Genomic DNA, 24,668 nt, shown 5'->3' on the forward strand with positions numbered 1-24,668 from the left:
ATTGCAGAGCTGTAGGGAGCGGAGAGCCTGGGGCTAGGGATGCGGGAACACAAATTGGGAAAATAATTGCAAATATCACCAAGCCCTGTCACGGAGCCGGGCTGACGTCAGGAAGCAGAGGCTTCCCCTCTGCCACCTCCTCCGGCGGTCCTGCGTGACCCACCTAGGCGCGTGGCTGAGTGCCTGCTGAAGGCATCCTTGCAATATTTTGTGGAATCCTCAGCGACAGCGTCAGCAGGGCTGATTTGTAGTGGTCTCCCTTTGGGCTTCCAGCTGGGCCTGGGGAGACCTCGGCTCCTGTGTGTGGGAAACCCATCCAGTCCCACTCAAGACACGCTCACCCATGCCCGCTGCTGTGTTGGATAAAACCTGAGACAGCACCCCATATTTTCCACATCTTCTTCCATGGTTTAGGTCTTTTGCTTTTCCGCCCAGCAGTTCTCGTGAGGAGCTGAAGGCTGCACGCAGCCTGCAGCTTTCTGCACCCTCTGGCCCACATATATGGCTCTCCCTTTTCCCCAGGCCCCTTATTTTCCTTTTCCTGGAGGATTTCTAAGTGCTGCTGCTGGCGTCAGGCATGCGTGCCTGGGTAAGGCCTTCTCTGTCTCGCCGTGCCTGTTATATTTAGAAACCCAAGATAAGCACAAGAGTGCACGCTGGCCGAGGAGCAGCAGAAAGGCTGTGTGGGGAAGGTGCGGTGGGAGCACGCAGACACGGGGGAAACTCTGTGGTGTTCCCGGGGGTTATTTATTGCAGGCTGGTTTGGCATCATGAGGCTGCTATTGTCTGACGGCACGGGAAATCGTTTGGCCAGGGAGCTGTAAGGCATTCTTATGGATCAATCTGGTTTTGTCTGAAAAGGAAAATAAAAAAAAAAAAAATCCAATTTAAAAAAAAGAAAAAAAAAGGCAGGCTACTGGTTTTGGAGGACGTAAGACATCTTTTCCTGTTTATATCCTTTTGGAACGGATATCGAGCCCCCTCACTTTCGGCTTTCCTGTAGGGAGGGTTTCTGCGGCGGTCAGAGGCTCTGCCCCATTGCTCTGCTGCCCCACAGCTGCTGGGAGCCGGTGGGCTCCGCTCCCTGCTTCCCCGTGGGGCAAAGGGGTTTTTGCTCCATCTCACCCTGCTGCTCGCGAGGTTTGTGCTCCATCTCAGTGTGCCATTTACGGGAATACGTGCCTGCATGGCTTCATTTCAGGTCCCTCCCTCTCCTCTCTGCTTCCGGAAAAGCAGCACTTTCTGCTGGTACGTGCTTCCAACCAGGGTTCTGTCGACCAAGGCGTTGCCCCCGCTCATCACCACTCTGCCCCACAGGGCTTCTGGCCGTGGTGGCTGCTCCTCTGCCTCGCTGGTCCATGGCGGCGATGGGCATTTAACGGCACAGGTGGCAGGTCACCTTGAGGATGCTGCTGGGGGTCACTTGGAGGGGTGTGAACGGGTTAAAAGTACCGAAGAGGTTAATTTGGGAGGGGATTTGTTACCAGATCTCCACTGCACCCAGGCTGAACATCCTTCTTCCCTTGTGACCCCCTTTGCTGCTTTTTTTGGGGTTCCTGTCCCTGCATGGCACTAATACTCAGCGCTGCCTTTCTATGGTGGGAACCCTGCCGAGGAGCACAGATGGGGCTAGTGGTTTCAGGCCCTCAGGATACCCTGGATCTAAGAACTAGTGCTTCTGTACTGGTTTTGCTGGATTTTACACACCCCTTTAAGTTTGAGAGTCATTTTTTTTCAAATCTGGAGTTTCTGAAATGTTTTTCAAGATGAGTTGTGGCAAGCAGGAAGAATAGGCAGGGTGGCTGTGTAGTGTCGAAGGTGTGGGTTGTTCATTGCATGCTGGCAGCCCTGTGGCCCTGCAGCCCCTGCAAGGGGGCATTTTTGGATGAAACCATGTGTACGTGGCCCCACTGTGCAGAAGCAAGCCGGCAATGTGCGATGCCCTGTACCATATAAATATGCATGTGGTTTTACTCCAAGCAGGATCAATTATCCAGATGTTTTTGAAAATGTCTGTTCCCTGAATGTTTGTGATCCTCCGGGGCAGCAGTAGGAGTTCAGCATCCTCGTTGTGACAGAGGGCTTGGCACAACCCGAACCGAGGCCCCGATTTCTCTAAAAGGCTGACGCCCATCCTCAGGGATACGGGCATCACAGAGCATCCCTGGCATCTGTGTGACTGGCCTGTGTGCAGGAGAGCTTTTGTAAAACTGCCTTTGAGTATCTTTTGTTTCCAACAGGTTGGTACCTGTAGTAGCTGGCCCCAGCAAAGGGAGCCTCTAGGTGTTGCCTGGTTTCTGTCTGTCAGGGGAACAATACCTTTTTGTCATATTACCTGATGAGAGAAGAAAAAAAATCTTGCATCCAAGAATCACGTTTAAATGTCATTTAACCTTGAAAAGAACGTGATGGAATGGGGTGTAAAATGTAGCAACTGGCATCAAATAAAGCCCTGTAGCGGTGACCTGCCAGTATAAAGGCTTTTTATGAACCAATCTGATAAATCATAAGTAAACACAAACAGTTTCAGGATGGCTAAACTACTTGTTTTAACATGCCTTGGCTCCTGATGAATCTTCCTGATGCTGAAAGGAGTATGGAGTATGATTAGCTCTGCAGAAAAATGTTTACATGGTGAAGGTTTTTTGTGCAAAGGCCATGTCAGTAAAATAGGTGCTAATGATTTCTGAAATTGTTGTGGGAGTGCTCTGTTCTTGGATACCACTGATTGTTGTCAGTGTCCGGGGAATGAGGCATGCATTTAAGGAATGGCCCTTAGTGCTGCCTGTTTCATTATGCACTTATAATTATTCACAACTTCCTGTGGAGGCTGCTGCAATGGCTGGATTTTCAGAAACTTCTTTTCCCCAAGTACAAAGAGTGTCTTCCCTATGTGACCAAGAAAAATTCCGTGCATATGGTTCAGATTATGAAATCCTATTTTTAAAAAATTGCTCACAGATTCTGTCTGGCTGGTTGTTTGGTTTTTTTTTTTTAAGAAAAAGAAAAAAAAAAGTGATTGAGCTCTTGGAGGGCTCCCATAGTGGCACTCTGGGAAGATGCCCTTCCTGGGGGGGGTGGCTCTGAGATGGCAGCTGAATAAAGGAGCATTTTCTGCTCCTTGCCCACACAACTGCCTGCCTGAAATTGCTTCTGCTCTCCACCATCCCATGGGAAGGGCTGGCACCCGTCTCCCATGGGGCCGCAGCCATGGGAGCCTCAGTGGGGCTGCGGGTCCAGCTGGGTGCTGCCGGCAGCTCCCGTCTGTCCCTGCCAGCCCCTCCACTGCTTCCCTTCGGATAAGGCTGAGATTTGCTTTCTGATCGGCTTTTATTGCAGGCAGAGCAGGGAGTTATTAAACCTCCATCCCGTAATCCAGCCTCCAGTTTCCCCCCCACTGGTTATTTATGGCTATTTGCTGAGGGTTTTCCCTCGGAGGGCTGCCTGTGCTGCCAGCGCAGGAGAGCAGCACTTTTTCCCTTGCAGCTGCACTGCCAGAATAACTAACCCTTTTCCTGCCTGGGAGGAAAAAAAAAAAATACTGCTTCCCCCCCCCCAGTTTTGGAAACTAACACACAGGAGTGGTTTTGTTTCAAACCGAGGTTTAGTCCCCATCTCCCCCGCCTCCCCGCCCCGTGAGTCTCAGCGGTGAAGATGGCCTCGATGCCACGCAACGCGATGCAACGCGAGGCGATGCTCCCTGTGCGCAGGAGGGTCCAGCTCAATTATGTGAGGGCGCTGATGGCGCTCACTGGTTTTTCACAGGAGGGAAAAAAGCCCTCCCTCCCATTTTCCCTCACTGCTGAGGGCAGCACAGGGGCAGAGGTGGGGAGAACGGGCTTGTCTGGTCCTGAGCGTGCAAACGCCAAAACCTGCGTTCACAACAGGGCTTTTGGTGGGGGAGAAGCCTTCAGCCCTGTTTTTGGGAGGAGGATGCAGCAGTGGGGCTTTGTAGACGGGTATTTCAGTTGCACAGTGAAGTCTGTGTGAATGATGCGTTAGTGTAGCTTTCGCTGGGAGATTTGGGGAATCAGGCCTTTGAGCGGCAGTGTGGGCTCCTGAAAGCTCAGCCTTAATAAGAGGTTCACCCCCCCACCTTTAAAAGGGAATAACCTCATGATCTGACATCGTGGCTTGACACTCTCTGCTAAAAAAACCATGGGTTTGCCATGGAGGAGAGACCTTTCTGCTCAGCCCGACACCAGCCTCTGCATCCATCCCCACAGCATTTGGGGCTGCAGAGAAGGTGCATCTCATCCAGATTTTTGTTCTTGGAGTGAAATGACACCAGCGGCCAGCTGTGCTTGTTGCTGTGAGGGGGCTGTCAGCTCATCGGAGCCGCACGGGACACAGCTGGAATGTGGGGATGCTGCCCTAGGGTCTTGCATTTGGCTTCTGTTGCAGAGAACCTGGGCTTAGCTCTTCTTCTGCTGTTTAGCTATACGCCTGCACCATCACCGGTTTGTGGAGCAAATGTGTGGTATCATCTCGTATTGTTGCACTGTAACTTCCCCTTAACATCTATGTGATGACTGTTTTGCTCTTCCTCTGCAAGCAATGGCACTGAACGCCTCACAGCTTGTGCAGCCTCTGGCTGTGCCCCCCGTGGTTCCAGCTTGCTTGGTCCCCAGCCCTGTGGTTCAGGATCAGGCCCGGTAGCTGTGCCCAGCAGCGCCCTCCATGCCTTCCTCCCTGGTCTGTGTAAATGCTTGGTCACGGTGGGAGGGCATCTGGCTCGGGGAGATACGCTGTCTTTGGTGCAGACCTTGACTACGTGCGACAGAAGTACTTTCTGCAGGAGCAATTAAATTGGCACTGGTTTTATGGTCAGTTAAGGGTTTAATTACATTTTGATTGTCTGCATTTCCTTTTCGAATGGCATTATTCATCGCTTCCTGTTTCAAAGTCCCCGGTACATGGAACACTTGCACACATACATTTCACATGGGGTGTTTTATTGTGGCATTGGTCCTGTAAGACGTAATGTCAGCTGAGACGTGAGATGAGTTGCTCTCAAGGCTTCCAGAGCAGCGAAGGAGACACAGACAGCCTTGGCACGGAGATGGCCTGGGGTTTAAAATGAGGTGGCTTTTCCAGTTTTGCTAAGGACAGAAAACATGGGCAGGGTTTTATTTTCCTGATCCTGCTAAGCTGCAAGCAAAAGTGATCCCAAAGGCGTGGCTTTGGTCTGAGCTGTTTGCAGAACCAAATTTCCAAGGCAGATAATGAAACAAGGCAAGAATAGACTGGTAGCTGAGGTAAAAGGGGTGGGACACGTACATTTAGCAAGAAACCCCCAAGGCCAAGTTGTATTTTTGAGGTGTCAAAGCATCTCTCACTATTCCTGATGCTGAAGATGGGTGTAATATTATGGAAAGCAATATTATTGGAAAACTGGAACCGCCTCCTTTTTGCAGGGAGGTAAAGAAAGTTCCTGTCTTGGGAAGCCACAAGGGAGAAGTCAACAACTTTTAATTTGATGTTTTGTCTTGAGGAGGAGGACGCTACCTGCCCACAGCCAAGTTCTGCCTCTCCTGACCCTCTGGCTGTGATAGCTTTGGAGTGGGATAGGGAAAATGGTCTGCTACACAGAAATAGTTTCTTAGCCTAGGACGTAGCCCCAAAACCGCTGTGGCAAGTCCTTCACAATGAAAGGCTTTAAATACAAGGCACCTCTGTGGACTGCAGCAACACCCACATCACCCCAGCTGGGACAAGGTGCCAGAAGAGGGATTTTTAGCTTCAGCTGTTCAGCTCATGGACAGTCAGGAGAGCTGAGAAGCAGGGCGAGGGCTGGAGATAGTGGGGCAAAGCTGTGGGCAAACAGTTTTGTGTGGAAAAGAGGAGGCAGAGTGATATGGGACCGGGTCTTGCCTTGGGGAGGCAGTAGGATGGGGTGGGCTTCAGCTCATGTAGGTCCTACCACTTGCACGTTTTCCTTGACTGTGAGTCAAAAGACAAGGCACGAAGCGTGTGGCTGTGTTGTCAGCTTGGCCAGAGCCCTGGGCCCAAGCTGGGGCTATACGCTGTTCTTGCAATTAAAGGGAGGTGTAGCCCCACTTGGGCACCTCAGGGCAGTCTTTCACTCTGTGGTGGTGTTTGTCTTTTTCCCCAGATTGATAAATACCTTTACGCCATGCGGCTCTCTGACGAAACGCTGATAGACATTATGGCTCGCTTCAGGAGAGAGATGAAGAACGGTCTCTCCAGAGATTTTAACCCAACGGCCGCAGTGAAGATGCTTCCTACATTTGTGAGGTCCATTCCTGATGGTTCAGGTAAGGAGCTGAGTATTTGTTTTCCGTATTAAACATGGTGTGCTTTGTGGGAAACCTGTTAGAAATACACCAATGCACTACCACGAACAAGAGCAATTTGCTTTCTGGCAAGCCCAGACAACATTTCGAAGACAGCCTCCCTTCTGTGTGCAGGTCTGTTCCCACAGATGCTGGAGGATTTTGTGTCAAGCCCCTTTTGATGCCAATGAAAGAGCCCTTCGTAGCAGTCAGTCCGCTAATAGTCAATACGTTTACGCTGAGATTTGTCTGCCAACAATCAATACTTCACATACAAAGATTTTTGATTTATGCAATTCACACTCACGTGATCTAGAGTCTTAACAAATACAGTGGCTTTTAGTCATTTGCTGTTTGACTCAGCATCTCTTCCCCTCCTTATGTTTTCCCCAGTGGAAGTGTGAACCCCTATATGCCGAATTTGAGTTTCCTGGCATTCGTTTTGCTTTTTGTAGCTGCTTCTTGCAGACTGTCTTAGGGCAAACTTGCAGAACTCAAGGAAGCTGCAATGTGTGGCTCCAAAGCTGCTGCAGTGGTGTACGGAGCTTTTCCATCCAGATGTAGGACTCTGTTTTTCCATGCTCACTGTGCCTGATAAAAGCGGCAGAAAGAGCTATCAGAAACCAAAAAGATGTTGTGTTGGTATTTGAGACCAAGATTGCCCCTATTACTTATTTTAGTGTTTATAAAAAAAAAAAATACTATATATAGAGTATATAAATATGTTTATAAACAGTATATAATAGTGTTTATTATTCAGTGGTAACACTGGATTTCCTTCTCATGTAGCATGAGTTGATTAACTGTAGTTTGGTGCCTACCACGAATTATGTCCCTCTGTGCAGAAATTGCACGGTTGTAAGAACTGCATAACACGGTTACCTGTTTTGAGGCTTTTTTTGAGTTAAAATCAAGAATTTATTGGGTGAAAGAACATGAAGCCTGGTGCTTTGTGTTACTTGGTGCTGTCTGGCAGGTGGAGATCTTTGATAGTTCTGCTTTGCTGTTACTTTCTGCCACCTTAAGCTTTTCAGTTGCGATGTGATTCTCTGTCTAAAAAAAACCAAAGGGAGAACAAACTTGAATCCTGTGTTTCCCTTAATTTAGCACTGCTGGCTGTTATGTTGAAATGTCCTGTTGAAACTCTGAGCTTGTTGAGAAAGCCAGAAGCTGCCACACACAGCTGGGTCATGGGCAGGGGTTGCTCTAAGGGTTTGCAGGTGAGGTGACTTAAGGGCTTTTGTGTGGAATCCCAGCATTTTTACCAACTCTGAAATCCCTGGTTTTTTCCTTCATTCGCGTTTGAGTTCAGTTGGGTACAGACCTGTTCCCGCTACCCTGCTCCATCAGGCACTACAGGTTAGCAAATCTGAGCTGCTTGCAGTGAGTCAAATGGTTTTGCAAATTTTTCCATGGCACAAACTGGGGAGACTTTGCGATGCTGTATGGCACAGGGAAAAGGGGATCTGCACCCGGTCAGGAGAGGTGCGAGAGATTGCTGAACGCTGCTGGGACCAAGCATGAGCCAGAGCAGTGGGTAGCCCTGGTTGAGTGTAAGCGTGTCTGTATGTCAAGGCATTAATTTCAGATCATGTATTACACACCTACTTAAAAAAGCAACCACGTATGTTGTGTACAGGGTGCTCAGTTCTTGATCCTGTGCCCATTTGGCTCCTGCTGGCCTCTCTGGGACAGGCACGCTGTGGGCAGCGTCTTCGCAGCATGGATTAGAGCAAGGCAGTGCTTTGCCCCAGACAATTTCTGTATAACACGGTACTAATCTGTATATGCAGGTTGTGAGCGTCTCTTCGGATAGCTGTTAGAAATGCAGGCAAAACCATTCCATTATTTCCCAGAAAGGGCATGTTCTGACCCCAGGTATGAGCAATATTTGCTGTGGGTGGGTGTTATGGCATGTCTTTCCCTGACTCATGTGCGTGTGCCTGCCGTGTCCGGCTCAGCCATCACACAGATGCAGCCAGGGCAGATGCAGAGCCCCCTTCCCTCTTCCTCCAAAAGGCTCGGGGGGGCCCTCACGGATGCGTTCGTGTTGATGCGCCCAAAGCGTGGGTTCGGCTCCCAGCCGGTGGCAATTTCTGCCTTCAGCTGTCCCTCTGTAAAAGCCAGAGGCTGAAAGCCTGCCCTTTTCTCTGGCTCGTCTCTAATTACTGCCTTGTAAGCTCTTTCCTCTGAGTCTGATTATTATTATGAGAGCTGACTATTCAGAAAAATACTGTTGTTTATTTTCAGATCTGTGCTTGTGTACTTTGTTAACGAGGATCTTTTGAGTAATAATTTTGGAGGCTCTGGACACGTTGGTGTTAGCAGGGTTTTTTGCTTCATTCAGAGTTGCTTAATTTATGAAAGCCACAAGGTTTTTTGTCCAGAGCGCCCAGAACGGTATCTCCACCTAATTCAAAATGCTCTCAAAGGATCTTCCTAAATTAATTTACAGCAGGTTTGATTGCATCTTGGTGTTACAAAGCATAGATTAAATGCTGCTACTTGGGTTTAATTCCTGAAGTACACTGAAAGAAAACTGCTACTTTGCATACAGAAAGCTTTACAGTCTGGTTCAGAGTTCTTTTTTCTTTTTAACTGAAAAGGATAATTCTTAATAAATTTTACCTTGTGATGAGCCTGATGCTGCTGGAAATTAAACACGCTAATCTGTTAATTTACTGCCAGGGAAGATATTTCTGAAGTGCAGTATTTGTTTGAGGTAGGTACCAAGGTGCATTTAGGCTTGGAAAAGGGCCATCTGGTCCAGTGTTGATTTTTCCATTATTTATTGCAGGTAATGGCTTGCATTCGACAAATGATACTCATATGATAAAGCTTATTTGGGTATTTGGCTTAATGAGACACTTGTGGTAAATGTTTTGCTTCCAGTCTTGTTGCGGTGAAGGGGGTTATGAGTTACTGAATTTGTTATGCTGAACTCGATAAAGGGAACTGCATCCACAGTTTGGGAATGTTCACGTTTTAAATGACATTCGTACTGGAGCAAAGCGATGTTTAAAGCCACGCTGTTCAGAAACAGGGAAGTGCTGCAAGGTCCATATTTTGGCAAACTCTGAGTTTGCCCATGTCTTAAGCAGCAAGAAGGAAAAGTTGCATTGCAATGCAGTAAAATTAGGAAGATTGGTAGGAGATGTGGGCTCCCACTGTCGTTTTGCTACGTTTTTCTGTACGGGGCTTATTGTCCTTTGTGGTTTCTCGCATGACAGTGTTTTGTTTGCTGTATGACACTTGGAACCTTGGAAAACCGTGAGGGCTTTTGCAGTGTCTTTGCCTCTGTTAGGCTGTTCCTGCTAGAGGTCCTGCCCCGAGGGATGCCTCATCCAGATCATCAGCTTTGCTGAGCAGGAGGGGGCTTCTGGAGGAGCATGGGGCAATGAGGAGGAGCAGCTCACTAAGCTGGACTTTAAGAGTTTTGATCTGAGATTGGGCAGGGTAATCTCAGAGGCAAGTCTGGGTCTGGAAATCCTTGTGGATAAGTTGCATATCTGATATTTTGGTGACAGCGTGGGGTCAGAAGGCTCTGAGAGCTGAGTCGAAGTTTGAGGTGACACATCAAAAGGCCTCCCCGAAGTCATAGTTGGAAGGAAGAATGAAAAGAGGCCAAAGAGCGCTGTAGGATGGGACTGGCAATATGCATGGGGGGGCCAGCTCATCCCACCTGTGGCATGGGGCACTTCTGACACCGCAGAAAGGTACAAATCAATGAGGGAAACCAGGATGAGAAACCACCGTGCGCATCTGCTTCACTGCCTTCCGAGCAGCCTCGGTGAGCCCGCGGATGCCGTGCGCAGACACGAATGCTTGCAAAGAGCCTCGGTGATTAACTGCAGCCCGTGTGATAAGATGTGCACACTGCTTCCCTAAATGTTATCTTTTCGCAGACTTTAACAATCGCTGTCTTTGTTTGCTCCCTCTTTGATAAGGTGAGATAGCACAAGCGGTTCAGTCAGATATATTTGCCTTGCTCTCCAGGGGGTGCTGAAAGTGTCGTTCCTCAGATAGCCAGACCACACGTCTCTGTTGCCTGAATTACACCCTGAAGTCTGTGGAGATGGGAGTGGGGAGTGGATTTGGCTTCAGATCTTTGAAATCCAAATCCCTCTCCACCACGGAGGGAGATGGAGGTATCCTAACTCTTTCCCTGGCGAGTTATTTAGGAGGTCTGTGCAAGGGTTCTCAACTTCTGAGTAACTCCTGCAGCCGCCCTGTGATGTTTCAGACTGTCGTTTCTCTGACTTCTGTTATCTGACTGTAGTTTGCAGTGAATCTCAGCTTCTGAGGGTGACATAAGTGGTTCCTGCTTTAACTACCTCTGTGTGTAATTTGTTGATTTTAGAGTAGTGTGCAATTCAGCCACCATTCACTGTTATTTGCCAAAATGACACAAGTTTATATGCAGCAAAAGACTGTTCATCAGTGGACTGGTATCCTTTCATTTTACTGTTTTCAACACCTTTTTGGCATTCTTCAGAGATCTTTGCTCTGCCAGCTTCATCATGAGATCTGGATACAGACTGTCCACTGTTAGTCCATTCTTTTTGGATAAACCCTCATTGCAGCTGCCTGTGTATCAAGGGTGGTTGGTGTTGCCATTGCACCAACTTCATGTTAAGTTGTAGGGAATCAGATCGATGCTTCACATGGACACCCTGCAGCTAGAAATTCCTTGCTGTAGGCCCTGGACATTTGCCTCTGCATTATACTTAACAGAGCTTGATATTTCCCAGATTTGTGTTGCATACAATTTTTAATCACTTGTGTCTTGTTTTCCACATAGAGAAAGGAGATTTCATTGCACTGGATCTTGGTGGTTCTTATTTCCGAATTCTGCGGGTGAAGGTATCGCATGAAAAAAAGCAGACAGTACAAATGGAAAGTGAAATTTATAATACGCCTGAAGATATCATGCATGGCAGCGGAACACGGGTAAGCACCTCTTTTTTTAGGACGTCTCTCTAAAGATTAGCTGCTTTCACACTGCCATTTTACAAAAACACCACGAGAACGACCTTAGCATCTTAACAGTTGCACCTACAGCGTGCACAGACTCGACTACAGCTCTTTGTCAATACTGAAAATAAATAAGTGGTAGTTAGAGTAGTAGAGCATGCATGGATGCTGCTCCCATTGTGTGGGAGACTTTTGGCCGAGTTAGGGGAAAAAATGGCCTAGAAATAAGAATTTTTACTTTTATAGTAAAGTTACTTTCCAGAGGTGGGAATGGACAGCAGGAAAACAACTTAGTCTTTGTAAGCAGCGAGCATGACCAACCCTGCAATTGTAATGTTAGATGAGGGACAGAAATACCCATGACAGCCACATATCTGTCCTGGCAGTCTGAGCAACTCAGCATTCATGAAAAGTACAAATACATTAGAAAAACTACAGGAAGCTGATAGAATGTTTTGGCACAACTTCAACTTAATTTTTGCTGAATAAATGATAGGGTTTTTTTAGTCTCCCATGTGTTCCAACAGTAGAAAATGTTTGGATGCGTTTACTTGGATTTCAAATCGGGTTCTTTGGAAGAATTTATTTTCTTTTTATGATCAGGAAGCAGATTACAATAAATATTTTACTGACAGATTTGTCTCCGTGTCAGTGTAAGACAAAACAGGTAATTTTCATTGTTGGAAACAGCAAGGTTTTTACACTTTTTACTAGTATGAGGTGCTATTTAGGGGTATGAGACCTGCAGGAAACTTAGAGCTTGTTTCAGAAGAATAAACAAAAGAGGGAAAAAAAGAAAAACTCTGCAAACAGCAATTTGTACCCTTAATATATTTTCTGTAGCCACCTTAATACCCTTAATGTATGTATCTAATAACTGCTGCTGCATTCTTATGCAATAGTGAGTGTAAGGTGGCAATTATGGCTTGTAAGTAGCACTGATACAAGCATTGCTGTGATATCTGAACCGCAGCAATAAAATACCTTTCTTGTAAAGACTTTTCCTAACATTATTACTTTATCTGGCCAAAAGGTCATGCAGCGGCTTTCCCACGGAACGGTTTTGGAGGGGAGCTGAGCTGACCTGCCTGTTGCTGGTGGAGGCAGGGGAGTCGGGTGGGCTGCCTGGAGGCAGGTTTGGAACGTGGGGTTTCTTGTCCATCAAGGGGTGTCGGGAGCTGGAGACTGACAAGCAGCAGGGCTGCCCGCACACCCAAGGGGCAAGTGTCTGTCCCGGGGAGGCAAGCAGGCTGACTTAAGATGAGACTTAATGGAGACACAATAAGGGTGGTAAGGAGAAGCCGGGAAAGGAGACATCAGGTCTGCATTCTTTCCAGGGCTTTGTCGTGTTTATGTTTTCATTTTTAAATATCCAAAGGCCATTTGGCTGTTGGGAACCAGCAGCGTGGAGCTCAGACTGATAGGCTTTGTCATGGCTTTTAAACTGAAAGAGAGGCGAGCAAGGCTTCCACTGACCCTGGGGAGACAGTCACTCCCAGTATTTAAGTACCAGGAAAAGAAGAGGAGAACTGGAAGCATCATCAGAATTGCATCCGGGTTCGAAGTTGTCCCACGACAATATCCAGCCACGACTAAAACGCTTGCCGTGAGACTTCACAGGGAAGCATGGCGGATGCCCGGGAGGCACACAGGCAGGTGACGATTTGGTGCTTATGACTGATGCGTACGGTTGAGGTTCTCTGAAATCTCTGGGCCAGATTAGTGGAATACTTGGACTGAACTGCCTGCGCGGGGTAGGCTACTAATATGTTTTTCAGCAAGCTGTGTCATTAACTTCAGTGAGTTATACTCTTAAAGCCTAATATATAATCAGCTTATTGAAGGGATTGCGATTTATGGCTTCATGCCTCACCAGCACGGTTTGTTTTGATATTTTCTACTTCATCACATTCAAACTTCTATTTTTGCCGATCTGTCAGGCACGGGCTGACAGCTTTGCCAGTCAGAGACAGTTCCCTGTCAAAGTCAAGGGCAAAACTCTCATTGACTTCAGCAGCGTAATAGCAGGTCTAAAACTTGTAAGAAGCCTGTCTTCTGTGTTGACTCAGCGAATGGGAGCATGCCTGAGGCTTGATTTTGGTGTTGCTTTTTGTGTTCTGCCGCCACTGGAGGTAGGGTATGGATTTGTGGCTGTTCTCCCGATCTGAAGCTGCGGTATCCTTGCTCCTTAAATCTTCCCCATTCAGGGGCTTGAGCTTGAGCTCAGATCTTCAGTTGCTTGCCAAAGTCTGCTGGCTGCCAGCCAAATGCATCCTTGTGGAGACTTCTTGGAGCCCAACCTGAGCAGGCAACTTCATGGCCAGAGGAAGTAATGAAGCCTGATACCATATTGCTCAGCGTCTCATGGTTGTATCGCTTCAGGTCTATAAAGGTGTAAAAATCTGACTGGTCTTTTCTTCTTGGCTGTGGTGTTTGCTCTGTCTGTCTCTTTGACGTTTGATAAAATATTAGGCTCGCACTGTTCCCTACCGTGCACCTGTGGGTGGATGGGAATTTGGATTTTTCCTCAATCCACCTGCCTTACAAAATTCCTGTCGATTTCATTAAAGTAATGTTGCCTCTTCTGTCCTGTCAGAGTTGTTTGGCATTTGTAAGGTTTGGACGTTAATATGGGCACGGGCACATACGGATGCTTCCTCGAGTCTCCTTAGGAAAAATCTTATGACCGTCGATGGTAGCAAAATTAGTATATGCCTCTCTCTTTCTTTTCTCCTTTTGAGCAGTGCCTTCCCTCTGTGCTTTATTAAAAACAGTAGCACAGCCAGACCGTGCATTACCGACTAGACACTGCTACTGTAGTGTCGAGAATGTGGCTAATAGTTAACCTCATTTGCCTGTGCAGGCTGTGGCATGGGTTACACTCGCGTGCCCTGCTGCCAGCCCAGAGCCCTAATGACTCACGGTGCATTGCTTGCAGCAAGCGAGCATGCTAACTCACAGAGGCGAGCTTTGGCAGGTCGTGCTGGGACTGCGCAGGCAAACGCCGGCAGGTGCGCGGACTTTCCAGAGTGCGTTGGGAATGCCCAGGGATCTTTTGCAGTCAGATTCACAAAGCAGGTCCCGTCTCTTCTCTATGCAGTTGTGGTTCATTGCATGAGAGGGATTTTTGTAGTGACATCCACAGTCAATATTTCTGCTTCCTGCTCTCTGAATTCCTCAGGGGTTTGAGGCTGGTCCCTGGTTATCATCTGTAATCCTGGGAGCAGCTGAAAGTTTAGTAGCTTTGAGTATTTAGCAAGATACTTTCAGATGGAAAGCATAATAAAAACGTACGCTCCTGTTCTTTCTGTGTTTCTCCTGGAGAAGTTGTCATATTTTATTACTTAACTACAGTTCTTTTTTTCGTAACTCCTTTTCCTGTCTCCCTTTCCTCTCTCCCCCATCAGGACAACTGAAAATAGTCTTGCAGAAGTGCAGCAGCGTAGGTTGCTTTCCCATGCCGTTTCACTGCGTGCACTCAGTGAAATGTCCTTGATTTGCCCAGGACAATGAATGGCAATGTTTTCCCTGGGAAACTACTGTATTTCTGCTTAATTGAATCTGACCTCATTTTAGGAATGAGCTTAAGGTGTTCTGTTGAATTGTAACATTACAGACACCGCTTCTTGATCTGCTTCGAATGGCAAAATATTCCTCTTCATTTTTTTGTAGTTGCTGCAGCCTGTCTATAGTGTTTTCCTGTCTCTCCAAGACTCTGTAAATTGTTCTTAATAAAGCTGCACAGGCTAATTGCCACCAACAGGTATCTTTTTGTACTCCTTCCCAATTATCCCCAATCTTCTAGGCAGTTTTCCTGGCATTGTCCCACCAACGCTGCAGATAGGGTCGTTTGTCTTTTTTTTTCTTTTGTTTTTTTCCAGGGAGTTAAAATGTGAAGCACAGTTATCTTCTGGGGCAGGTGGCCACTTGTTAATAGGTTTGACATCCATTGGTGGTATGGGTCAGTTCAAGGCATGCCTGGCTTTTTGGTACTGGTAGACACAAACGCGTATTTTTGTTGCTTCAATTGCCAGGGCTTGATTTTGGCTTTGAGTGTTGCAATCTACCTGAGGGGCTTTCCAAATAGCTTGGTGGGAGAGACATCTCTCGCTTTCGTGCCCACGCACTCCCTGGCATGCCTGGCGGGCACACAGTGCCGTTGCCACAGGGCACCGTCGAGGGGCCATCAGGGTGGCTAGGTGGGAATTGGTACCTGCAAGCCTGGTGTAGGCTGCCTGCATAGTTTAGCATTACAAAAAATGCATAAAATGTTCCCATTTCGGGTTGTTTCTCAGAATATGTAAAATATTTGGACAAATCCCCTGGGTTTCCTTTTTGTTTGTTTGTTGTGTGCTTTAGGAATAGATTTGAGAGGTTATGTCCTTTTGGGTGGCTCCTACAAAGTGCTGGCTTCTCTGATCTCAGCAGTGCTTGAGTGAAGCAGATGTTGATCTTCTCTGCATAGCTGTAAAAGTGCTCAAACTCATGTGGGACTGGATCACAAATGTTCTTTTGAGATGTTCCTTCCTGTTATTGAAAGGTTAAAAGAACATTTTTGTTCTATCAAATGTTAAGTAGAAGGGTTATGGCAGGCTCGAGAGCCATGTGCTGCTTGTTTCAGGAAAAGCGTTTTTATAGGGGTGTAAAAGGACAATGTATTTAATAATTTATTATTTAAGGTGTTAAGATATGCTGCCTGAGAGTATTTTCATAGCTTTGTCATTTAAATATATTTTAAAATTTGGAGCAGATATTTCCCCCTTTCCCCTCACCCAGTACAGTTTTCATATGTGGTTTGAAGTATTTTCTCCCTGAAACTGTATTTCTAATCATGGTGGTTTTATACTTTCCTCTTTCTTGTAGCTTTTTGATCATGTTGCTGAATGCCTGGGAGACTTTATGGAGAAACAACAAATCAAAGACAAGAAATTACCAGTTGGGTTTACGTTTTCCTTCCCATGTCGACAATCCAAGCTAGATGAGGTAAGAAGATTTCACAGTTTTCTTAATATGCAGAAGAGCTACAGTTGTGATTAAAACACTGCTATGAAAGCAGTATCCTAGACAGGTCTCATTTTCGGGATAAATGAGTGTTATATTTCACTGTCAGACTTCATGCTTGTGTTTATGTTTCTTCTGAAAGAGCTGGTTAACAGATGACGAAGAGGCATCTGATATTTTGTACTGCCTCTGAGTGAGCTCCTCAGTATTATGGTTTACTGTGTAAACATGGCAGCAATTTTTCCTGCCTCTTGTGCAGCCTTTTTCACCTCTCCATGAGGTGTAACTGGGAGGGACCCAGCCCAGCAGCATTTGCTCAGATTTTGCTGAACTTCACAAGTGCACACACCGATCCAGATCGGGGTCTCCCTCCTGAGCAGCAGTGCTGAGCCATGCCACTGGGTGGGTGCTCAGCACTGAGGGAAATCAGGCAGGCCACCTGGAAGCGATGCGCTTTAAAAGGGGATGGAAATAACCAGCGTTGTATGAAGTGACTGATGAGATTCCCATGGCAAGGATGCTACGGTATTTTCCTTCTTTTGCTCATTATATCACAAATGACTCAGCAGCCTCCTGGTACAGCATTGCTATGGCAACGGTGTAGCAAATTAATGCAGGAAACTTAAATCCACACAAAACACTAAGAGGTTGCACTGTTAAAGCATGACCTGCTTTTCTAGCTTGCAGGTCTCTAGGTTAGCCTGGTGCAACGGCTCCCCAGATGTTGGTGCTGAGGAGGGCCAGGTGAGGCACGATTTTTATTACATTTCATACTTGAGCGATGCTGAGAGCTGAAACCAAGGGTGCTTACTAACTCAGGTCTGAATGTAGTTAAGAACAGAGAGCTGCCTTTTCCTGCATCAATTCAGAAAAGATGAGTTGATTTTGGTGCAGCTCTCCCATCTGGCCGTGATGCATGGTAAGGCTCAGGCTACTGACCACACCAGAGTTGTGCCGGGGGTGTGGTTGTGAAGTTGAGTTGCCCTTGGGAAAATTTATTTAGCTGCATGATGAAAGGCGCTTGTTTGTGGGCTGGTTTGCTCGAGCCAGCTGGGATGACAGCTGTGTGGGGCAGGGGCAGGCAGGTAGCATGTGGGATGGCTTGGGGACACCTGTGGAGACTTGGAGATGAGCAGTGGCAGAGTGGAGGAGGATAGTAAGAGACAAGGGAGGGTGTCTCTTAATAAAAAAAAAAAAACCACAACCAAAAATAAAACTCTCTTTCTGAGAGTTTTTGTGATATTTTGGGCATTTGAAAAATGTTTTTCTGGATTCTGTGGGCCAGATTTGTTCCTGGATTGCTGCTTCTGTGAGGCTGTGCTTGCCTATGTGCTGTTTTCTTGTGCTTGGTGAGCAGAAGGAGACAGGGTGGTCCCTGGTTTCTCCAAGGGTGACAAGGTGGCACTGCATGGTTGGGTCCCGCTCAGCCCTGCTGCACTCCAAGGGCTCTTCCCTGCTGCCAAGGTCTTGCTGGTGAAGCAAAAAATCCTTCCAGCACAGCAGCCAGTGATGCTGAGAGGAGCTGCTCTTTGCCAGTGTGGTTTGACCAGTTTTCCTGAATGATGACAGTTACGTGGAACAAGGGGCCCTTTTGCCCATTAAAGCTGTGCCTGCAGAATGGGCTTTGCCATGGTTTCCCTGCGCAGCAGCACGGGGCTTTGCTGGGTTTCTAAATGACGCTAACGAGGGCAGCACAGCGGCAAAACTTATGCAAATTGAGTTTGTGTTTTAGTGGTAGGAAAATACCTCCTGGTCTGGAAAGAGCTGCCCTGACCCCTCTGTCCCCTGTAGCTATCCCAGCTGGGAGGGTGAATGTGCACAAGACACATGGTTGATTTTTAGGGTGAGGTATGGGCTTACGTACACCCGGGCAATGGCTGTTTGTGCCTGTAGGCTTCAGCTTTTCTGATTTTTAGCTTCTTGGACTCCTGTTGTGATAGATGTGAGTATTGTGGTGGGTATGAAAAGCTGAGCTGATTTGAGTTGTCTTTCCTGTTGACTACTGTCAGTGCTCTTTTTCTTTCCTTTATTATTATTTACTTACATACTAAATGCTCTGAATCAGCTAGGCATTATCTAAATAGAAAAAAAAATCAGATGTAGTCATTACCTTGGGGGATTTGCAGGTTCTTTATGACAGTTTGCAGACAAGGAATTCAATACCAGGATTTCCTTTTCGATCCGTACTGTAAGTTGGGGACATACATTGCTACATTTCTAGTATTTCCATTTGCCTCAACCCATAAACATGATCCCACAGTGAAACAAGCCTGGACAGCTGGGACTCCAGGCAGCAAATGTGCAGCAGTCTGATCCCCGCTGCAGCCGAGTCCTGGATGTACAAACATCACATCCCTTCTCTTTAGTCAGTCCCGCGCAGTCAGCTGTTTCTGAAAGCAGTTGATTTCCGTGGCCCAAGAGGATTAAATGGTTTTCCAAGAAAAACTGTCGAGGAGTAACAGGGAGAAGAGTGGGCTGAAAACAGAAAGTGCAAACAAACCTTTTTCTAGCAAGGGAGGGGAAAACAATTTCCCATCTTTCAGCTTACTGTAATGAGAATCAAAGACCGCCAGTTGTCTCAGGTTGGGTTGTTAGGTCATACTAGAAAAGAGACCTGAAGATGCATTTGAACTATAAAATCTTGTTTTTAAGGAAAAAAAAAAAATCAATTTGTGTCTTATGGTGGCATCCTGTTGAATATTGCTGTCTTGTTTTATCAGGGTATTCTGATAACCTGGACGAAGCGCTTCAAAGCAAGCGGAGTGGAGGGAGCAGATGTTGTGAAGCTGCTTAACAGGGCCATCAAGAAACGTGGGGTAAATTGTACTTGATTCTTTTTTTAACTCTTTATCACAGCAAACTGGCATTTCTTTGTCAGGGACCACCTTCACGTCACTGACTTGAGCGTGTGATCTGAGTGATAGTGCCGCTCTGCTTTCTTGCATGAAGATGTGCGGTTTTTCCATTTGCTGGGAAAACGGAGCGGCGTCAGAGTTGCTATGTGGAAGCTGTGATTTTCCTCACAGCACAAAACTGAGTGACTGTGTTGTGGTTTGTCGCTGGCAACCGTCAGCAATTTTACCACTCTCCAAAAACTGAAAAAGTGCTGCGTGTCAGTGCCGCAACTTTTCAGTGATACCAACATATCCCATTCCTGTGAAACTGCATCTCGTGGTCTGGGCTCAGCTGAGTTGTGCAACTGCTTGGGAGCAGATGAGGAGCAGGGTAGATGAGAACGGGGATTTCAGGCTCAGTGAGCTGTGTTGCTCCCTGCAGTTTCTCACTGCTGATTTTATAGAGGGTGAAGGTGACCATGTTGCTGATTTAAACAAATAAAAAGGCACTGAGTGTGAGATGGAATGAATTTGGGTTTGCGTGATGCTTGCAGCCAGGTGATATGTTGATTACTCAGCAACCAAATTCATCAGAAACAGGGCAGTATTTTCTCTATTTGGGCAGTTGTGGACTTTTAAGCAAACCTGAGTTTTACTGTTACTGAACAACATTACTGTAGTCAGTTACTATCATCAGACTTGATATCAGGTAGAGTAACACACTGAAGAAGCTGGAAAGGAATGAGTGTGTGTCGTTTGGATAGCTTATTTAGTTGCATTATTTGCTTATAATTTTGTATTAAAATCTTCACTTGAAATAAAACTCCTAGATGTTTGAAGTGAATTCTATGAGAAATACATAACTTGGGGAGTATTTTCTAGATTAACTCCTCAAGCAACTACATCAAATTACTCCATGATGTAACTGCAGACTTCCTCCTTCCTTCATGTACAGCCCTTTTCTTTCCTGCCTAAGGGTGCTTATGTGAGAGCAGGTCTTTGCTCTCTCGAATTATGCTACTGCTGTTTTATTGTTTGCCTGGTGCATTAGTGTGCTCTCATTGTCTTCTTGGGTACGTGGGATAGGGAACTGGCAGACAGAACAGGTGATATTTAAAAAGATGAGCTGTGGTATTCAGACATACTGTTTGTCTCCTGTTCTGTGTGAAATTAGTTGATGTAAGTGAACCAGTGATAAACACAAGCAGTGTTTTTCCAGAGAAGCCATATGGCCCAAGTAACGTTTTGTTCCTCCATCAGGACTACGATGCAGATATCATGGCTGTTGTGAATGACACCGTCGGGACTATGATGACCTGTGGTTTTGATGACCAGCGTTGCGAAGTTGGCTTGATCATTGGTAACGCACATTGCTGCTGCAGCATGCACGTGACTTTTCTCCCTTTGCCTGGCCTGTTTGGTTAGCACCTTCTGATATCCTTTCCCTAAAGGCACTGGTACCAATGCCTGTTACATGGAGGAGATGCGGCACATTGACCTGGTGGAAGGCGACGAGGGCAGGATGTGCATTAACACGGAATGGGGGGCCTTTGGAGATGATGGTTCACTAGAAGACATCAGGACCGAGTTTGATCGAGAGATCGACCGTGGATCCCTTAATCCTGGGAAGCAGCTGTGAGTGAGGCAGTTATTTGTGAGCTTTGCTGCTTTTGTTTTCTGCTCTGTGCTCCCTTTTCCACTTGTGTTATGAATGCAGCAGTCCAAGAAGGCTCGACTTTGCCCGTGGTGAGGCAAACTGCAGGCTGGGCTGGGTGGTGTGGTGGCACAGCTGGGCTCTGCCTCCCTTTGTTGCCCACGGATCGGTGGGTGACTGCTGCTGTCCTCTCCTGCAGATTTGAGAAGATGGTCAGCGGGCTGTACATGGGGGAGCTGGTAAGGCTCATCCTGGTGAAGATGGCCAAGGAGGGGCTGCTCTTTGAGGGGAGAATCACTCCTGAGCTTCTCACCAAAGGGAAGTTTGAGACAAAGCACGTTTCCGCCATAGAAAAGTGAGTACCTATCCCTTTTCACCCCCTGGGTTTCACAGTGACTTTGAATATTAATTTTCCAGCACCTCTTTTTGCTTTGCGGGGAGATGTGCTGCATTGGGGTTGGCTGCCATCCTCCAGCACAGGTGCAGAGCTGGCAAGTGGGGATCCCCAGCAGACAGTCTTGTGACCTCCTCCCTAAGATTTCTCCCTTTTTCTGTGTTGGGAGGATCTATGAAAGCCTACCAGTCTGTGTAGCTACAGGGCATGTGCTGTGCTACCTCTCACCCTGCTTGCAAAAACTCAGAAGTTGCTACCCTGCAGCTAACCATGGGAGTGAATTGGCTTAGTGCCTCCAGGCAAATACTTGTGTTGCTCCTTGCTGTATCCACGGGATCGCTGGGCAGAAAGAAAACAAGCGTGACAAGGCAGAGCATTCAGTCTCGTAGGCAGTGCCGGGTGCTACATGGTGACCTCTGAGCTATGCGCCAGTTGGTTTCTTACGGTGTCATCACCCCTTTGGTCAGTACTTACTGGCTCTTCCCCCTGCGTTTTTAAAATTCACATCACTGGGATAGTTTGTACTGTAGTCATTGGGCTGGCTTTTCTTTTCAAAACGCTGCTGATTTTGCTGCACACATATAGAGGTACTATTGATTGCGAGTGCATCGCCAAGGGAACAGCCAGTAACTTCTACAATGCCTGTTGCCCCCTGCCCCGTTTGACTCCTGTCTCCCCCCTCCACCCCGTTTTACAGGCAGACTGTCTTACCTGAACAGCTTTCCATTAAATGTGTGTGTTCATTTCTCTTAACTACAGAGGTCCGTGTAATGGACCCATGTAATGTTAAACAACAATAAGAAAAATGCAGTTATTGAGAAGTTCAGTTACTAAGAGCAAAATTTGCCCTGAAATCCCACCTTACTTCCTGAAGAGCACTTTGGTTATAATTAGGGGGCACATCCCTGTGCAGCTTCAGATTTCTGGTTGATGCTAGCAAGATGCAAGAGTCCTTAAAAAGATGTATGGAGTGCAGTTAGTAATGACAAGATACACTCCTTGTGTTTTTGTCTGGGAAATGACTGAGCTGGACGTGGATAAGTTTTGCCAGAAACTTTGCTCTCAGGCTGGGTGCTAATGAGGGAAAATGCAGTGCGAGAGACAGAAATTCAGTGAGGTTGTAAAAGCCTGAAAAGAGACCCATTAGGATGAAATCACTTAGGCGACCTTCGCTCAGGGTTTTGTTTTTCACACTGGGCTTTATTTATTGAGACATATGAGCGAGCGGGTGTGGGATTACGCGTATGCTCAGGCCTGTGCTGAATTGTGGGGCTGGTGCTTCCTGCTCCAGAGAGAAGCTGTTTGAAGTTTAAAGCATCAGTCTGGTGAAAAAGCATTTAATTCCTCCAGGTCTGTGTAAGTGTTTGGAAGTTGCTGATTTTCTTGGGGGTGCACTGAAGGAGCTGTCATGAGGTTGCTGCTCTGCTTTGGGTCTGGTGCTGTTGGACCAACTGCAACCAGAGCTACTGGACGTGCTGTGCTCCTGGGGGATGCCCTGGCTCCACAGGATGGGGCTGGTCCTGGTCCTGGTCCCATGCTTCACGCATTCACTTTCAGAGTACAGGAAGCTTGCTCGGTACGAGATTTGGTCTGATCATCTGGCACAACGAAAATGTGGTCTGTGTTGGAGAGACTTGCACACAATTAGCATTGGACACGTTTCCAGTGACGTGATGTGCCTCTTGCCTTGTGGGAAACGAACTTGAAGGAGGGCAGGCTCTTGGGTACATATGGGAGTAATCCTGCCCATAGGGTGGCTGCTGTAGTATCTGGAATTACATGGTTTGTAGGTTGCATGTTTGCATCAGGCTTTAATGGAAAGCTGTTTCTATCTGCGAATGAATGCATATTTAGAGCACTTTATTTCAAGTATCATGGAGCTTCCCAGTCCAGATCTCTTAATAAATTTTCTTTCTAATCCCTTTCTCAAACCGCAGGCAGGGACACCCATGGTTGGATGCACCTCAGTCCTGCATTTTATAGCTCCCCCACTAAGGAGTACCCATTACTGCTCTCTCTTCTTTATAGGAGCAAAGAAGGTTTGAACAAAGCCAAAGAAATTTTAACCCGCCTGGGGGTGGAGCCGTCCCACGAGGACTGCATCGCCGTCCAGCACGTCTGCACCATCGTGTCCTTCCGCTCGGCCAACCTGGTAGCCTCTACGCTGGGTGCCATCCTCAACCAGCTGCGGGATAACAAAGGGGTCGGCCGCCTCCGGACCACCGTGGGGGTTGACGGCTCCCTCTACAAGATGCATCCGCAGTGAGTCCCTCCGCTCCTGCCCTTGACACTCTTCACCTGCCACGGCCTCTGGTTTGCAAAGGGTCGAGCACATAACCCCAGGACATCACCCAGGCGTGCGGTTTGGGTGTGAGATGAGGAACCTGAAATGTGGGTGTGGGAGTTTGGTCTGAGATGGGGAGCTTAGTGGAAAGGAGAGTTGTCTTCAAGTGAAGAAGTAGGGTGACATTTTAAAAAAACCCAACAAAACCACAAAGAAAAGAACCAAAACCCTGAGTAATTGGATACTGCAATATCGGTGAAAACTATGGTGGTTTGAGTACATACCTTAAGGGATTTCAATAGACCTCTTGGAAGGTGAGTTTCTTTGTACAAAATATTACTTTTGTGCCCATGGATTGGGCTTTGATGAGAAGTGCATTAATGCACCTTGATCTCCATTTTTAATTTAAACTTAGTTGTTTTGAAAATGACTGTGCTAAACCCTATTTTTTTTCAGTCTTTTCTGAAGATATACTTGGAAACCAGGGGAAAAAATTGGTGCTTACGTTTCCGTGGCTTTTTAAAAACTATCTTTGTCTTGTTTTTCCCCACCTTGAAAGTTACATTTTTAATCAAACAGCTGCTTAGATTTACATAGAAATCAGAGAGGAACTTGAGCTCTTCTGCTGTGGGTGTACCTGATCCTGGTAACGGAGTTCGGTGTGAGTCTTAGTGTCAAAAATAACCCCAGTGCCCAAGCCCTAATGCTGTGGATGTTTGGGAGAGGCTGCTGGCCTGTGTGCGCTGGGAGAGCAGCACCTGCGTAAGGGTTTCCAAGTTCAGGATAAAGAAATGGAAGAAATCTGCAGTGTGCAGGTGTGATTTATGCACACGTGGTAAAAGGCTTTTATTTCATGGTGATAACAAGTCAGTTTCCAGTCTCGGCTGTAGGATTTAGCTGTGGGTACCGAAGGGGAGCAGAGGCAGAGCATACAGGCCGTACCTTGTCGTTGGAGCTGGCTGGGAGGGCTGAGTGTCATTTATGAGGGAATTTTTGAAAGGAGAAATATGTTTAACGTTTCATTTCCAGTTTCTCATTATTTTGTTAAAAAAAGTACTTTCCTTAGTTAAAGAAAAACGTAAAATTTTGGCAAACAAAAAAATTTGCAAGAATGCTATTTTGACTAGCTTTTCCGGATGGGCAGGTCTAGGGTGTGTTAAGATAACATACATGGGCAATTTCTGTTTCTGAACTGTTTCCCCACACCATCTAAACCAGTGAGTTCAGGACA

The 24,668-nt window shown here is 46.8% G+C and overlaps 1 protein-coding gene across 2 annotated transcripts in view; it reads left to right on the plus strand.

Annotated features, from left to right (window-relative positions):
* HK1 (hexokinase 1) overlaps positions 1–24,668 on the plus strand; it is a 50,182-nt gene that overhangs the window by 11,736 nt on the left and 13,778 nt on the right. For both annotated transcript variants that reach the window (XM_052798513.1, XM_052798514.1), the window contains 8 exons: positions 6,116–6,278; positions 11,098–11,246; positions 16,134–16,253; positions 18,992–19,087; positions 20,366–20,465; positions 20,557–20,740; positions 20,959–21,114; positions 23,182–23,415. In XM_052798513.1, the coding sequence (XP_052654473.1) occupies positions 6,116–6,278; positions 11,098–11,246; positions 16,134–16,253; positions 18,992–19,087; positions 20,366–20,465; positions 20,557–20,740; positions 20,959–21,114; positions 23,182–23,415 (1,202 nt within the window). The remainder of the gene's footprint in view (positions 1–6,115; positions 6,279–11,097; positions 11,247–16,133; positions 16,254–18,991; positions 19,088–20,365; positions 20,466–20,556; positions 20,741–20,958; positions 21,115–23,181; positions 23,416–24,668) is intronic.

The sequence above is a fragment of the Harpia harpyja genome, chromosome 10, assembly GCF_026419915.1.
Source record: "Harpia harpyja isolate bHarHar1 chromosome 10, bHarHar1 primary haplotype, whole genome shotgun sequence".
NCBI lineage: Eukaryota > Metazoa > Chordata > Aves > Accipitriformes > Accipitridae > Harpia > Harpia harpyja.